Source organism: Pteropus alecto, unplaced genomic scaffold, assembly GCF_000325575.1.
Source record: "Pteropus alecto unplaced genomic scaffold, ASM32557v1 scaffold86, whole genome shotgun sequence".
NCBI lineage: Eukaryota > Metazoa > Chordata > Mammalia > Chiroptera > Pteropodidae > Pteropus > Pteropus alecto.
Genome location: NW_006442109.1, coordinates 21,948,678 through 21,965,188, shown reverse-complemented (window position 1 = coordinate 21,965,188; position 16,511 = coordinate 21,948,678). Strand labels below are relative to the sequence as shown.

Here is a 16,511-nt window from a genome sequence, read left to right as displayed (position 1 = left end):
TACTGTCACCTATTGTAGATACTCATACTTTTTCTTTATACTATTGTCCATGATGGTCGTTTTCTCTCATAAGATGAGAAATGCAAGGGATAGCTGCGATAATATCCCATTTTCATCTGTCGGATGAAACCTTAAAAGTTTGGCAATATACTATATTGAATAAACAGGCACCGTTATGTACTGCTAATGAGATTGTAAAACTAGTACAATCTCTATGGAGGGTATCTATCTATTTAGATAGATAAATATCTATCTAAATAATAAATATAATTACTATTCGATACAGAAAATTTCTGGAAATGAATCTTACATATATACTTGCACAGAAAAATGATACATTTATAACTTTATTCATTGCAGTATTTATTTTGTAATAGAAAAATCCTGGGAAAAATTAAGTGCTTATTAATTGGAGGCTAGTGAAATACACTGTGAAATACTCAATCAATGGAGTACTATGCAGCTGTTAAAAAGTAAAGAAATTTCCTAAATACCGTAATGGGAAAATTTTCTACTTTTATTACATAAAAAATGCAATATGCAGGACATTGTGTATGGTATGATACCTTTTGTATAAAAAGAAGAAAAGTAAAAAAAAAATCTGTATACATACATGTGTATTCAATTTGCCTGTATATGCATAGGAAACTCTAGGCAGATATCCAAGAAACTAATAAAAATGATTACCTATATTCTGGAAAAGGATGGGAACTAGGAGGATGAGGAACAGGATAGGATAGGATAGGATAAAAATGAAAGTAATGAAAATATTTAATAATGTTTTCTTCTGTTGATTATATTGTACATATGAAAACAGCATAATTTTAAAATTCATTATGGAAATGCAAAATTCATTAAACTAAAGTAATTTTCTATCATTTACCTGAAGTAGGGCTCTAATCGGGGTTGCTTAATGGAGTTTTGCTTGAGCAAAACTAAGTGGTTATTACTTTAACAATTGCCTATGTTTTCATGATATTCTCTGAAATAGATTCTCTGTACTCTTTTCATATATTCTATCCCCAAATCAAAACAGACAAGTATTAGACATTGTTTCCTTTTGAAGAATCCCAGGTGCTAATCTTTACTTCTTTGGGACATTTTTTTAAAAAGTCAATTTTTAGGAATAGATGAAGGAATCCTTTGTTTTACAAATTTAAAACTCAAAAGATGGAGGTATTTCCAATGAAAAATGAAGTTAAGTCAATCTAGAAACAACAAAAGAAACACTTTTTCAAAGTATTTCTGTGTTTAGCCTATTACTATACGTGCATTAAAACAAGAGCAATAAATACTCGTCAACATTATTGCTACTAAGAACTTAAAAAAACAAAGAGGTTTACTCCATCTAGAGATACTTAAGTTACTCTTGGTTTTTGGAGAATCCCTCTTGAAGTATGAGTAAAATAAGGACACATATGAGGTTCTTCATTATAGCTGTGGTGCTAGTGAAATGGGTTTGTGGGTCCATCCTGAATTGATTATTCTCCATTAAGGGAAGAGATAATCAAAGGATTTAAATATCGTTCCCTTGTGATTAATCCACTCATTAATATTACTGGGATCATATTTTCAAATCACAGAGTACAATGGCATTTAATGAACTTAAAGTACCTAGATCACAATTTCATACTTACTTTGTTTCCAATTATATAATTAACCCTGTGTAGCAGATTTTAAGGAGGCAGCAAGCACCCTTTAAGAACAAACTATCCATTTCTTTTATTTAAGCCTTGAGCATTTAATTAGAAAATTTTGACTTCTAATCAGTTAATTTCTTAATTTAAAATCTGTAGGGTCAATGTGGAGCAGATGGATTTAGAAGCTCATATATCTTTACATGTGAACTGACTTAATAGTTTTCATTTCTTTAGAGGGAATATCCAAGTCCTGGGAGTTCAGATGCTGCTCATGATTGTTGTCTACAAAAATAATGGGGGTGTGACTCAGAACACATTAGCATTATTCTTTTTTTTTCTTTTCTTTCTCCTTTTGGAGAAATATATGATAGAATATTTCGTAGCCACTACCTTTCCACAGATGCGATTATAAAAGGGCCCAACCTCCTTTGTCTTAATAAATTTGGAAATTTAGAAATTAAATGTCTGAAGCTTATAGTGTATCTGGGTACATTTAAACTATTCTGTATTCTCAATTCTGTTCCACAAAAACATAGACATATGGGGAAATCACATAAACTATAATCGAAATGAAAGGACTTTATTTCCTTTTCCTATCTGGTCTACATGCACCACCTGGTGGTAAAGTAGTACATTTCAAGTGCTCTGTGTGTGTGTGTGTGTGTGTGTGTGTTGGGGATATTAACATGGGAAAAAGGATTTTAATATACATTCCTAAATACTGATTTAGATTAACAATGCAATTATTCTGCAACAAATATCTAATAAAGCACTAGAACACTACTATGTATGTACTAGAACAAGAAGTAAAGGGGAGAACAACTCATGCTGGAAAATAAAATAGCTTTCTCTTATTTACATTAGCTATAGCTCATAATTTCATCCCTAAATTAACACTTATTTATTGTGCTAATGTTCTTATTGAGGCAAGAATCAAATATTGATAACCAATGTAAAACCATTTTCTTTATTTTTAATTTGTAAGAATAATAATTTTTACAAGTATGTATCCTCTTATATCGGTAGTTAGTAAAAGTCACAAGTCACAGAATTTTACAACTACAGGGCTCCATATAATCATTTAGACTAATACACTACTTTTACAAATGTAGCAGCTGAGATTCAGGAATGTCAAGTGACTTGCCTAAGGTCATACTGGTAATTAGTGGCCCAACCCAAATAAGAACCTAAGTCTTCTCACTTTCAGTCTAGGAATATAAGATATAAAAATTTTATTCATATACAATTATGAAATATCTCTGTATGAAGAGATATACCCTCAACTCAGCTATACAGTGCTTTAGGACCCTAAGATGTGAGTTAATACATTTTAGTAGTTTTATTCTAACATTCCAAACAGAAAGGAGTAATAGTAGAAATGGATGCATCATCAAGCTATGAAAAAGATTTTCTATTAAAAATCCCTTTTATATATATGTTCACAGGAATATTTTTCAACTTATATACAACTTATAAGTTGTAAAGATGGTCTAAAAGATTCTCTTTCTCCTTGTAACTGCTTCAGAATCAGAGAACTGTTTCTACAAAGTAGATACCCACTTGTAGATTTAAGCATAAACCAAGTTCATAGCTCCCTCTCATGACCATTGAATGAATACTATACAAGCCTCCTTTATTCTCACAGTTGTATTCAACTAACAGCTCACTGGTTAAGTTTTAATTGCTTCCAATGAGGTCAGCAAAGGTATTTATCGAAAAGCCCTGAATAAAAGGCTCCACACACATAACACACAAGCATACACACGCTCACACACACAGAGAAAATCCTCTTGCCTGTTGATTTATGGAAACAATTATGATTCTGCTGGAGAATTTCTCAGCTGAGAAATAGTTTGTAGCTACAGTAGAGAGGCTCAAGTTGCACAAGGCAGACAACAGACATGGAATTCTTGTGTATCCAGCTGTTATCAACAGAACAAGTAAGTTACTGTTATTTGTCTTTAAAAATAATGCTGAATGTTTTCTAGTAGTTTATCTCTTTCTCTGATCTTAGTACTGAGGGCGAAAGTAAAGTTACCAGATTTTTGAGCCATGTAATTACCTATAGTGATTACGCTGTAGAATTTACATAAAGATAAGGTTGAAGTTCTCCAGAGTGATCCTGACATTTAACTTGAGAAATGTGGGCAGTTCAGGGGAAAATAATTGATTAACCACTAATGTAAAAGCATATAATAAAGAAATCTAGGGAAAGCATTTTTACTTTGTTAATAGTAATTTTAGAACTTAATTTAAACCAATAGCTCTAATTGAAGGATGTTTCTTATCAAATAGCAACTGGAATGAATGGTACAATCATATTGTGATTTATCTCTACCAATGCATAACTTTCATAAATCTACATATAGAGTAGTAAAGATGTTGACATCCTGTGAAAGCTGTTTTAAATGTATCTTCACAGCACAAATTACACTGTGTTATACTATTTATCTACTGAAATTTATACATACAATTTTTCATCTTTCTCTCTCCTCCCCTCCCTATTTTTAATCTTTCATTGCAAACAGAATTCAAGTAGCAAACAGCGTCGCAGCAACTGAGCTTACTACAACCTGCTTTTATAAGGATATACTAACAGAGAGTTTTAAAAGGAGGACTCCTGTATTGTTATCAGGAACTAAAAGGATAAGGCTAACAATTTGGAAAGAGCAATACTCATTCTTAAATCAATCTACAATTCACAGATAGGAAGAGGTCAATGACCTAAGGGCAACAATCAACTCAAGATTTAATTTTCATTATGTTATTCATGAACACCCGGAGCACTACACTATAATGCGCAAATGGATACTGACATGGATCCTGCCAACTTTGCTCTACAGTTCATGCTTTCACATTATCTGTCTAGTGGGCACTATATCTTTAGCTTGCAATGACATGACTCCAGAGCAAATGGCTGCAAATGTGAACTGTTCCAGCCCCGAGCGACATACAAGAAGTTATGATTACATGGAAGGAGGGGATATAAGAGTGAGAAGGCTCTTCTGTCGAACACAGTGGTATCTGAGAATTGATAAACGAGGCAAAGTCAAAGGGACTCAAGAGATGAAGAACAATTACAGTAAGTAATGTCTTTTATTTACAGCAGTACTTATGAATCTTAACAATTTGTGAAAAGATCAATTTTCAAGTGACATGCTTTTGCAGTTTCCTTTCTTATTTTTTTAAAAAATTAAATATCATCTTCTAATTTCTCTAAATTGGGATATTTGAACTATGTTCCTAAAAAATCTCTTAGAACAGGAAAAATTTACTATGCTATAGTTGGAGCTGATAACCCAAGCTTGCTTGAAAATATATTCTCTATGTCCTAAGCTCAAAATTCTCATGCTAAGCAAGGTATAAATAATATTATTCACACTGAAATATGATTTATTGTTTGCTAGCAAAACTCATCAGGAACTTTAAAAGAGTACTCAATAAATGCTCACCAAAAACTACTTTGTAGTTTGAGAAACAGAGAATTTATTTTTTAAAAACTAATTTGGTTTTCTTTGAAAAAATATTCCTGTGATGTAAAATACTTAATCTGTGCTCAAGAATGCATTTAGTAACTTTGTGCAACTGCATATAGTTATAAAACAGAAGGGAATCTGTGGTATCCTCATCTGTTCATAATGAGCATGCATTGGATTGATTAATTATTTACCTAGGTAGAAAAAATAGGTTCCTCCTAACATTTTCTTTATCTAAATCTTCTATGCCATATTTCTGTGTTACCTTAAGAGAAATTGTAAATGTGAAGGAAGAAATGGAAGTGATCTGGAAAAGATGTTAATTCCATGATTTACAATTAGCAAGCCTGACATTTTCCTCAGGAATCAGTTATTCTTTTCATGTTGAAGTATCAATGTTGGATTTATCATTTAGCAATTATGATTAATAACCAATTTCAATAGTATTAAATTTAATAGGGTAAAATAGATATCTCAACATATACTTTAGAATTTTAAAATCCCTGAGTGAAATTTTGTTTGTATTACTAGCACCTGAACAATGTTATTACTATATCATCTCATAATGTGTTAAAGTCAATTGAAAAAGAATGTATGGGGAAGATGGTATAAACATTTGCCTAGCACGGTGCCAAGCTTGAAGTGAATACTTAAAATTTTTATTGCTTGCTTAATGAATGGCTTTTAGGCTTCTTCACCAATGAACCAATAAACAGGAATTTGGGGTATTATGCATCCAGCATGAAAATGAGAGGATCTTATTTTTAACTATAATTGATATAGAATGTTAAGGCCATTTTAATGGATTAACAGTTATGGTTTTATAATTACAGTCATTGATAAAGTTTTGTTAGTCTTAGAATATTGTTCTGATTATGCTAAAGTTTACCTAAAGAAATAACTATTTGGAAGAAAGTTTTGTGGTTAGCTACTTTCATGTGAGCAATAGATTTTGGTCTATAATCAATAGATTTAAAAGTTATTGAGATGTACCATGGATAATGGAACCCGACGGAGAAGACAGAGCCCAGGTTGGAATCCCTGGGTCCAATCCCTGTTTGTGAATGACTTTGGAACTATTTCTTACTTTTTTTGATTCTTAATTTTTTCATCTGTATGATGTGGGATATGTATAGATGACATCCAATATAACTTCTAGTTCTTATGGTCTATTCTATTCTAAACCACAGAATATATAACATAAACATGAAAAATCTAAGTACTCATTATATAATTATCATACACATTGAGATGAAAGTAAATATTGTCTCAGTGATAAGATAAGTGGTCAGACTAATTTCAAATTGTAGTAATAAGGTTATCAAACCTAAACACTGTAGAATTCTTCTACATGCTGCTTAATTCCTTTTTGACTGCTTTTGTCAAACAATGCGAAAATGAAAAATTGGATGTAAAATCCAGTAAAAATGAATATACATGATTATTTGTGATAAAAAATATTTATAATTAGAATGCATTCACATATGTAAGTTTTATTTGTGTTAAAAAATTTTAAACCATTAAACAAAAACATTTGTAAATGAGCACAAAATGTTAAAGTAATTTTGTAGTTTGAAACACAGTTTAGCACTAACCTTGAGTAACCATAAAGCCAATTTGGTAAGCCATTTCTCCTCTAACACTGGTTCTACAGTAAGAAAGAAAGGAAGAAAAAAGGAAGGAAGGAAAGAAGGGAAAAAGGATAGATGAAAGGGAGAAAGGAGGAAAGCAAGACTTTCTATATCATTATAAATTAGAATGCAATAATATCAATGTACTAAAAGACATGATATATATATATATATATATATATTATATAAAAATCTTTGTTGCTATAAGCTTTTTCATAGGCTGTGTATATAGTATACTTCCTTGATATGGTAAATTGTCCTGGTAAGGGAAAATTTCATCGGGATCCTTAAGCTAAACCACAAAACTATTGTCAGGTTGTGCTGCTATCCTACTAAGGAAGGAGCAAATCAGGCTTCTCAATAGTTAAAAAAAAAAAAAAAGATAACTCACTGTTGTCTATAAGAAATCCTAAGATAGAGAAGAAAATACTCCATTGAAAAATATTTGGAGAATAACTTATTCAAAAAGAATTCTGATAGTCATTTCTTATTATTTAAGGGGCAGCCTTACTAATTTTAAGAGTGAATGCCCCACACATAAAACATGAAAATTGACATATGCACTACTGTATCCAGGTACAAAGAAATACAAGTACAAAGAAAGGGCTCAACAGAATTTGTTTAAAAAGTCAAAGCAGATGAGAAACTTGAAATGACAAATATAAATATTGTTCACATTCCTTACTCATTAATTGAATGTATGAACGAATGAACAAAAGATGTTTCCTTCCTATTTTCATGAAAATGAGAGTTAAAAAGCAATTAGGTTGTCTACTGGAGTAAAATGCAGCAGAGTTCAGAAAGTGATAAAGATCAGAATCAAACTCTGAATTTTGTTTTCAATATTCTGATTCCTTAAATTTGTTAACAAGTTGTTAAACACCCTTCTTTGGGGGTCTTTTAAGGTGATATAGATTTAAATTTCTTAGATGAGAAAATTTTGCATGAGAAGTTAGATATCAGTTATATGAAGCATGATTGTTTTCTGAGTTATCATAAGTGTGTCCCCAGTCCATTTTCATGGCTTTGCTTTGAATGAAATGGAAAGTGACCTGAGGATATTAATGGGTCTTGAGGGACTGCTTACTTCACCCGTATAAGCATAGCTTCTTCATAAGTGTGTAGTTTATAAGATATTGCTAAGATAATGGATTAGAATGAGTAGGGAAGGTGGAAAATCTGGGTATATATTTCTGCTTCCAGAAGGTGTTGGGCTGGGGTAGGTGGATGGAAGGCCTGGAGGAAGAGAAGGGCAATGGAAAGGAGGTAGATATGATAGCTCGTGTCTCATGTCTTTAGGAAATTTAAAAAATTACTTAAGCTATCCTGGGTTGTGAAGATCTTCGTTCAGTCTTATCTTAATCATAGTTTTGTCTGGTGAAATGTTTTAAATTTACATTAGAATGGGTAAATTGCAGATAGAGTGGACCAAGGAACCCAAAAGAAATAAGACTTGTATTAGTAGACATAAGCTAGACCCAACTATGGAAATGTAGGAATCCGTGAGAGGATAGGCAATGCAGGGCCACATTTCTGACCATCCAGGGCAGAGAAACTGTTACTGGAAAACTGGCCCTCAGATCGCACACTATTATTACCCAGGAGGCAAGTAATCTCTCCTCTCAACTTGTTCTTTCTGGTGGCTTCACATTTAGCCTTACAGTAGGTTTCTAAGTGATGAAACTAGAATCTAACCTGAACTAATAATAAGGGTATTAAAAGCATAAAATGTCCCTCCAAAATGAAATATCATGTGCTCTACAGTGGGAGAGCATTAATAGCATCATAAAGGGACTGTCAATGGATAGTCAATACGTCCACTGCTGTTGTCAGAACTCTCCCCTTTGGCACAAGGCCAGAGGGTGAATTTAGATAATTGTTGGACCGGGCAGCCCATCAACAGACAGAAGCAATCACTCCACACCTGACAGAAATAACAGTGCTGCGTAAGTTGGGAATTGAAGTGTTGAGTGAGAGACAGCAGCAGTGCACTGGGCAACCAACAAACTCCCGGAGAGACAGATGTGGAACAGAGGACTCAGTCCCTCAGGATGATTTTCTTGCTTTTGGTATCCAACTACTAAAAAGTTTTGCTCTTCCTAACAATGGTCAATATCACTGATTCCTTTTAAGAAGAAATCCTTAGTTGTCATAAGCTACCAATTCAAGAAAGGATAAGTGTCTCACTTGTCATAGTTAAGCATTGTAAGTTCCATAACAAGAAAAGGGTTAGTCATTCTGAAAATTGGCCAATGATTTGGCAATATTCTTTTTTGGATTGTTATACTGTGACGGGATATGGCCTAACAATTGGCAAAAAGCAAATAAACACAATGTTGTTGGATTTGACTTTGGATACAAAATCTTCAGCGACTCAATTGTCAACATTTCTTTGGATAAGCTCCTACTCAACAATAATCTCTGGTAGTAGCTAGCAAATATACATATCACTTCTAAATATGGAGATGGTAAGCTTGCTTATGCTCCAAGCAGTTCTTAACAAATTGTCTAAAAGAACAATAATTCATATTGTTAAAATAAAAAATAAGAAAACCAGGACTATCCCATCTTTAAAAAATAGATAATGAGGAACATATCTATGGAGTTGAACCAAAATCCTAGAATTATTGACAAAATGGAGTCCTGCAGAAGTGATGACCTGCATTTCCTTAAGTAAGTTGTCAAGGCTTTAAATTATGGAAGATGAATAAATTGCTGTGGAGTAGATTAGAAAATTTTAGCTATTCTTTGAAAAGTCTAATATTAAAGATTTTTTTTTTTTCATTTTATAATCTTCCTCTTTTGGGAGAGGGGGCGCTAATACAAATGCCTGGCTACTTATAAGGTGCTAATAACTTAATTTATTTCCACAGAGCAATAAATTTATTTATTTTTTAAATCCTCACCTGAACTCTTATTTTCATTTTTGTATCTACCCAGAGCATCTGAGCATATATTTTCATTTGTGACTCAGCTGTACTACAACTCTTCAGTCTATAGTTTTAGAGCAATCAGAGACCCAAGTAAACTGGAGAGAATGCAAGAAGCCAGCTTTTAGATATGTAGAAGGATTTCCTTTTCTAGATTTTTTTTTCTCAGCCTCGACTCAATATTGTAACCAGCTGGGGAACTTTAAGAAAATACTGATACCAGGTCTCACTCACAAAGATTCTCATTAAATTGATTTGGAGTGTGTCCTAGGCATCAAGAATTTTAAAAGGTCCCTAGATAATTCTGACATGTCACCCAAGCTGAGAACCACTGGATTAAGAAGATCACATTAGATTACTGGGGAAACCACAGCTCAATTAAATCGGAATCTCTAGAAGGCGGGGAGGACCCAGGCACCAGTGTTTGTTAAAGCTCGCTAGTGAGTTTACTATGCAGGAAAGGTCGAAAACCACTAATTAATGGGACTAACGGTTCCAATTCAGCCCGAATCTTCTCAGGTGTCCCAGGAATGTTTTGGAACCCTCTGAGGGCTCCAGAGTTAACATATCCTTCAAGATTTTGAAATGGAATTATCAGGAACGAATCTCTGAATTATCCATTGAGGAAGCTCTGGGTCCATTTGACCTCTCTGACAAATCTGTGGTTTCGACATTTGGTGAACTGGCCTGGAAATGCATGTGATGACAGCTCTGAAACTGCTGTATAAGAAGGCTTCTTTGGTGAGTGAGTTCATTGCAGGGAAAAACAGGTCCTGTGCCAGAGTCTCAGAACGACAGACAGGTCTGAATCTCTTCTGACACTTTCAAGTGGTGCTGCAGCAAGGGACCTAGATTATGGGGTAGGCATCAGTGTCAGCTTATTTGAAACTCAAATGAGCCAGTTATGACTATGAACCCAGATGCCCTCAACTCCTATGGCCACCCCATAGAATTCAAAGGCAGTGATTGAGAGAGACAATCTCCTGTCTAGAAAACCTAAGGGATAAGAGAGTCTACCCAGATTAGTGAGAAGCACATGAAGCTAGAGGTTTATTTATTCTCTTTAAGTTTGGGATTAAGGCAAAGCTTTCTTTTTCTTCTAAGGATCCTAGCTTTCTTCCTCTGTATCAAGTAATTTTGGGTGGCACAGTAACTTCTTTTACATCACTATTGAAATATAAGATTTTTTTTACATTTTAATTTCACACATGGCACATGGAAGAAAAGACAGAAATCGTGTATATTTAAGTAATAAGGAGAAAAAACTCACTAAATGAATGGGGCTTCCACATGAATTCTTTCCTCTTCTAAATCTCATCTAATCTTTCTTTTTTTTTTAAAGCCACTTTATTGATATGATTGACATACGAAAAGCTGTATTTATTTAATGTATACAACTTGATGAATTTAGAGATATATACCTGTGAAAGCATCACCAATTTATGCTATGAATGTATCCATCCCTTCCAAAAGTTTCTTCCTGCCTTTTTTATTTGTAATAACTATTATTATTTTTGTGATAAGAACACAACATAAAATTTATCCTCTTGTAAATATTTATGTATACAGTACAATATCGTAAGCTATAGGCACTACAATGTACAATAGATCTCTTGGACTAATTCACGTTGCATAACTGAAACTTGGTACCCTTTGACTAATGCCTCCCTGTTTCCTCCTCCCTCCAACCACTAGCAACCACCATTGTACTCTCTGCTTCTATGAATTTGACTAGTTCAGATTTCTCCTATAAGTAATATCAACATAGTACTTGTCTTTCGGTGTCAGGCTTATTTCACTTCACATAATGTCCTAGTTCATGTCCAATCTTTCTACATGCAAAATAGTTTGAAAAATGAAGATCCTCTGCCTTTCACATGGTTCTGAAAGTCATTAAAGAGTCACTGAACATTATATCTGTACCTGACATAGGTAGAGAAGCCACACTGAACTCACTAACAAAGAAAACATCATTCAAGTTTTTTAGCTAGTCTTGAGTGGGTTTGCGTAGTAATATAGAAAAGACAAAGGGATTGGAGTAGGGAAGGAAAGGAGAATTATCCAACAGCCATGTAGAGGTAAAACTTGCCTTTTAGGCAGACATCATTCTCAGAAGGAAAAGTTTGATATATATTGGGCAGAACAGGCTCTAGAGAGTCTCCAGTTGTTCCTTCCGTCCAGTTCCCTGAAGAAGAATGTAATGTGGACACGAGTACTTGATAGAGCTATTAGCTAATGTCTTGCTAAGAATAAATAGGGAGAAAATATCTGTCTGTAAGCAGGAAAGAAAAAGGCGAGAGAGAATAGGCAAAAAGCACTTTCTATAAAAAGTAATGAATTTTGCACTTGAAGTTTAGAGTGAATTTAGATACAAACTTTTTTGATGCACTTAAAAAATAAAAAGATAATGGAATCTACGGCCATGCCACCCTGAACGTGCCTGATCTCGTCTGATCTCAGAAGCTAAGCAGGGTCGGGCCTGGTTGGTGCTTGGATGGGAGACGACCTAGGAATACCAGGTGCTGTAGGCGTTAAAAATAAATAAATAAATAATAAAGATAATGGAATGCAATAGATTGGTAACATAATAGTGTGAGGATTTCTGAGATCAAAACAAAAACAAAATAGTGTACAGAAGGTTTGAAATGACAGTAAGATTATTGCAGATGTTACTCAAATAGGAGGTTTGAAACTACTAGTTAAAATTGTGCCTAAAACTGTAATAGTCTTTGCTTATTTATCAGAACAATTCTGAAACTGAGTTTATTTTTGTGATGTAAGACAAGAGAAATGAAGAATATTTCAACATCCTTAAATATCATATTTATCATGTTCCGTTAAAAGCTATTATAATACTTTAGGTATAATTGTAGATAATGTTGAGAAAATGATTTGAGATTAAATTCAGAATCAAATAAGCCTGCAGAACTTTTTTTAAGGCAGCAATTCAGAACTTTGTTTCTTAGAACCCTAGGGTCCCTCAAGATATTGATAGTCTTTCCTACAGCATGGGTTCTGTGGCTAACTGATTGGGAAATATTAAGTTAAATAAAGTTGAACAAGTTTTTCACTGAAGAAATTCTCTAAAACTATACTAACTAATATGAATTGCAAAACTCTAGGAGAAGATTGTGTATGGTTTCCCAAACTTATTTGACAACAGAGCGCACACAACCCCTCAACCTCCCCAGTCTCACCCCTGATTTGGTAAAACATTTAAATTTTATTAACTTGTAATTTGAGAGCTATTGGATCTATCTATTGTATAGTGAAGAACTAAATGAAGCTTCCACTTGGTTGTTTGTTCCAAATAAAAAGGCTATAAAATTGACCTGAACCAATATTTTAAAAATGACCTTGATCCAAACATTTGGGCCAAAGTCAGGAGTCTGCATATGATTTTGGAGTAGACTATTAGGGTAGTATTTTGAGTATGAGTGCTGGGCTGAAATCCAGAGATTTGCAGTGAGATCTAAACCTAGTTTCAAGCTCTTTCTGAATTCTGAGCAACTTTATAGAATCATTCTTCTAATTTGAAATGATGCCTAATAACTATTCTTTGGGCAACCTAGAAACTGACCAAAAACATTTCCCATGCAATAACCTAAATGCGTTTTAGAATTTCAACATGATTGAAAAATTCTTATGTACTTGAAAACAATAAACTTTGCTTGACCAAAAGTTGAAATTACTTCAATTATATCAATAAAAAACGAGTTTCATTTACTGTCCCAAAACTATTTAGAAATATGAAATTTAGCATAAACCGAAGGGAGAACTGCAAATTTCATGAATTAACCTGAATATATTTTGAAGAAGTTACTTACTTGAGATTTCAAACAGAATTGCCTTTCTAGCCACACTCAACACACTTGACTTGTCTTATGGTTTTTTCCATTTGGAAATGCCACTACGATGTCTGTTTTGGAAATACAAGCATCATGTCTTACTCTTCCCTCCATTCCCTAAAGTGAGAGGAAGCAGCACTTAGCCTAATACAAGAGGTGGAAGAAGGGAGACTGATTGGCAATCACTCAATATATTTCTCCCTTAAGTGTTACCCATCTAATTTAATTATAGGTAATAGATTACTAATTATCATGAAAATTTAAGGTGGACAAGAATCAAAAGACTTGCTGAAATAAAAGAATAAAAGAGAAGTACATCTCATATTCTCTATAATTAAACAAAAAGTCTCGGCCTCTAGAACCCATCTGACGTAATGTTTTCTACGTTATTTCAGGAGACTAGTGGATAAGTTTTATTGTAGAAGCCAATGATCTAACAGGTACAGGTACCCCTGGTGATACTAGAAGGGTGATTGGCAGGGCACGGTAAAGACAAATCTTGGGAAGGGCCCTTCTCTGCACTCATTCTTGTTCTTATCTGTCAACTAATCCCTGTATATCAAAAACCATGTGCAGAAAAAATTCGTAGTTGATATTGGCTTAAGGAATATCTGTATTCAAAAGAGACAGAGAAGAAAAGTTCAAGAATTAAATGAACTATACTAGTAAAAAAAAAAAGCAGTGGGCTGATAAATTTGGGTAGGGATCTACCTGCTTATTAGCAGCACATATAAGATTGACTCTGGACTTGGTGACCAGTGCTGACGGGGGGAGAGGACATGTGTATATGGAGAGAGCTGAGAAGAAGTGAAAACTTGGTGAATACACTCTCAACTTGTTCTAGTGCTAGTGGCCTGATCCTCGGATACTCTTTTGGTGTCTTATGGTGTCTCCAATTGTACTTCTGACCACAGTTCTGGTTAGTCTGGTTCATATTGAGGCAGTATTCATAGGGAGTTCACTTGCAGGCAGTGGACGGTTTCCTCTCTGTTTGTTCGAATAATGAAGATATCGTACAAAACTTTGAAAAGTTGGTGACTTCTTTTTCAGTCTTTTATTAATTCAATAGTCTTTGATACTTTCCTATGCCGGACAGAGGCTACAGCAGTAAGTAGTAAATAGGAAAATAAGTAACTAGTAAGTCCACAGTCCATGTTTTTAGACAAATAACGATTTACTTGGGAGTGGAGGGTAAACTACCAGTCAGAGGAGGAAAGTTTAGAGCTCATTAGGGGGTTACCTAACTCAGCTTGAGGAGGAGGGCATGGAAACTTTTCTGGGAGAAAAATGACTTGAAGGATAAGCAGAATGAAAGAGAGAGAACAAATGTATTGCCTGCAGAGGAAATACTTTTTGTAGATGATTTGTAGTAAGACATATTAAAAGATTGGGAAGTGGAAGGTGATTTAATATCTTTCTAGGTATCAATGTTAAGCTCACAAAGGTAAACCTTTCTTTTCTATTACAAACATGAGAAAAACATTTGATCTTTATTAATTTTCAGACTTTGATCTGTTTGCTAAAAATGGCTATTTCTTTTAAAGGGTACCTTTTTTGAGGGCATTATTTAAATTGGAATAATAAATTAAATATAAATTAAATTGAAATGATATTGCTTTTCTGGATAACTGCATTTTTTTTTAACTCCTTTTCAATCTTCGATCGTAATTGTAATCTGCTTACGTCAACTGTTCACAAATAATCATTATAAAAGCTGCATTATCCTTATGGAGGATTTCCTCCAAACTCTGCAATAGTTTCTAAAAAATGAGACAACAGTATTGAGGCATATGTTTAGCCTTTAAGGACAAAATATGGAGGTTGTCTGTCTGCTACATTCTTTAAGATAAGACAAGTTTTACTACCATTAGAATTAGGTCATCTGTTTCTGCTATTTAACCAGGACACTCAATTGTCAAGCAACTGGCATAGTTTTACTCCCTCTAAATCATGAAGTAGGCAATAAGGTCAGGTTCCCTCTTAGATCAATCCTTTGAGGTGTTTCTGTTTCTGAGAAATTGTGCTCAACTTTCTTCCTGTACAATAATGCATTATAAAATAATGTTGGCCGTTTAGTAGAAGTATAAAGGTGCTGTAGACTGAAAAAATTTTGACTAAATTTGGTCTTCAAATTTTCTAACTGGCTTAAAGTTGATCAGGTATTGAATAATAATTCATCCCCAAAGACAAACGTAAATCTATATATCATGGCTGACAAGTTGTACTTGAACCTAAAATTTATGTTTTCAAGTACTATTTAATAGTTTATCAGGTATTCGCATTAATGTTACTATTACAATTACTGCACTATGTTTAAATACATTTTGTTATTGTCATAAATCTTTTAATTTAGTCTATGTAACATGGCACAATGTATAACTGGAAACATTTTTATTGAGTGACTAAATATAAGCAGATAACTAAGTAGATGTCAATTCTTTGAAAATACATATGCCAATATTGAAATTGGTGCAGTTGGACACTTCATTCCATTCTAATTAATTCTCAAAATAATTCGCTCTAAGTTTGCAATCACTCTATTAGTCTATGCCACAGAAAGAAAGAAAAGATCCTCAGGAAACTGGCCAGCTTGGTAAGTTTGCTAGTGTACATTTTCTACTTTTAAAATTATACATAGGCCTGTTTTGCCTCTTATTTAGGTGTTGTTCATTTTAATTAAGAAAGACTGGTGTTCAAAATTAGCTGAAGATTGAAATGATCATGTCAAAAATCTCTGAAATAATTGTTTCCTGGAAATACTTGGGTGGTCAGTTAACTTACAAAGAGTAGGTATTGAAAGGTAGGCCTGATGAGTTTACTCTGCGATTAACATGGTTATAATTAAAGAGCATGTTTGGAATATTGCTTTAAACTTTCTAGTGTCCTTATGGCCAATGCAAGTTACTAAGAGATTTTAAAGGAGAAGAAGTGAGGCATTTTTAAGTAACATTGTTTTCCCACAATGAAAACACAGGTCATGAATATT

General features: G+C 33.6%; 2 protein-coding genes and 1 pseudogene across 2 annotated transcripts in view; 2 read left to right on the top strand and 1 right to left on the bottom strand.

Annotated features, from left to right (window-relative positions):
• The window catches only part of FAM227B (family with sequence similarity 227 member B), a 141,607-nt gene that overhangs the window by 44,421 nt on the left and 80,675 nt on the right, over positions 1–16,511 (bottom strand). The window lies entirely within an intron of this gene.
• FGF7 (fibroblast growth factor 7) overlaps positions 3,400–16,511 on the top strand; it is a 57,186-nt gene continuing 44,074 nt past the window's right edge. The window contains exons 1-2 of the mRNA XM_006920380.2: positions 3,400–3,580; positions 4,169–4,722. Coding sequence (XP_006920442.1) covers positions 4,437–4,722 — 286 coding nt within the window. The 5' untranslated portion in view covers positions 3,400–3,580; positions 4,169–4,436. The remainder of the gene's footprint in view (positions 3,581–4,168; positions 4,723–16,511) is intronic.
• On the top strand, positions 12,090–12,208 carry LOC112469654 (annotated as a pseudogene).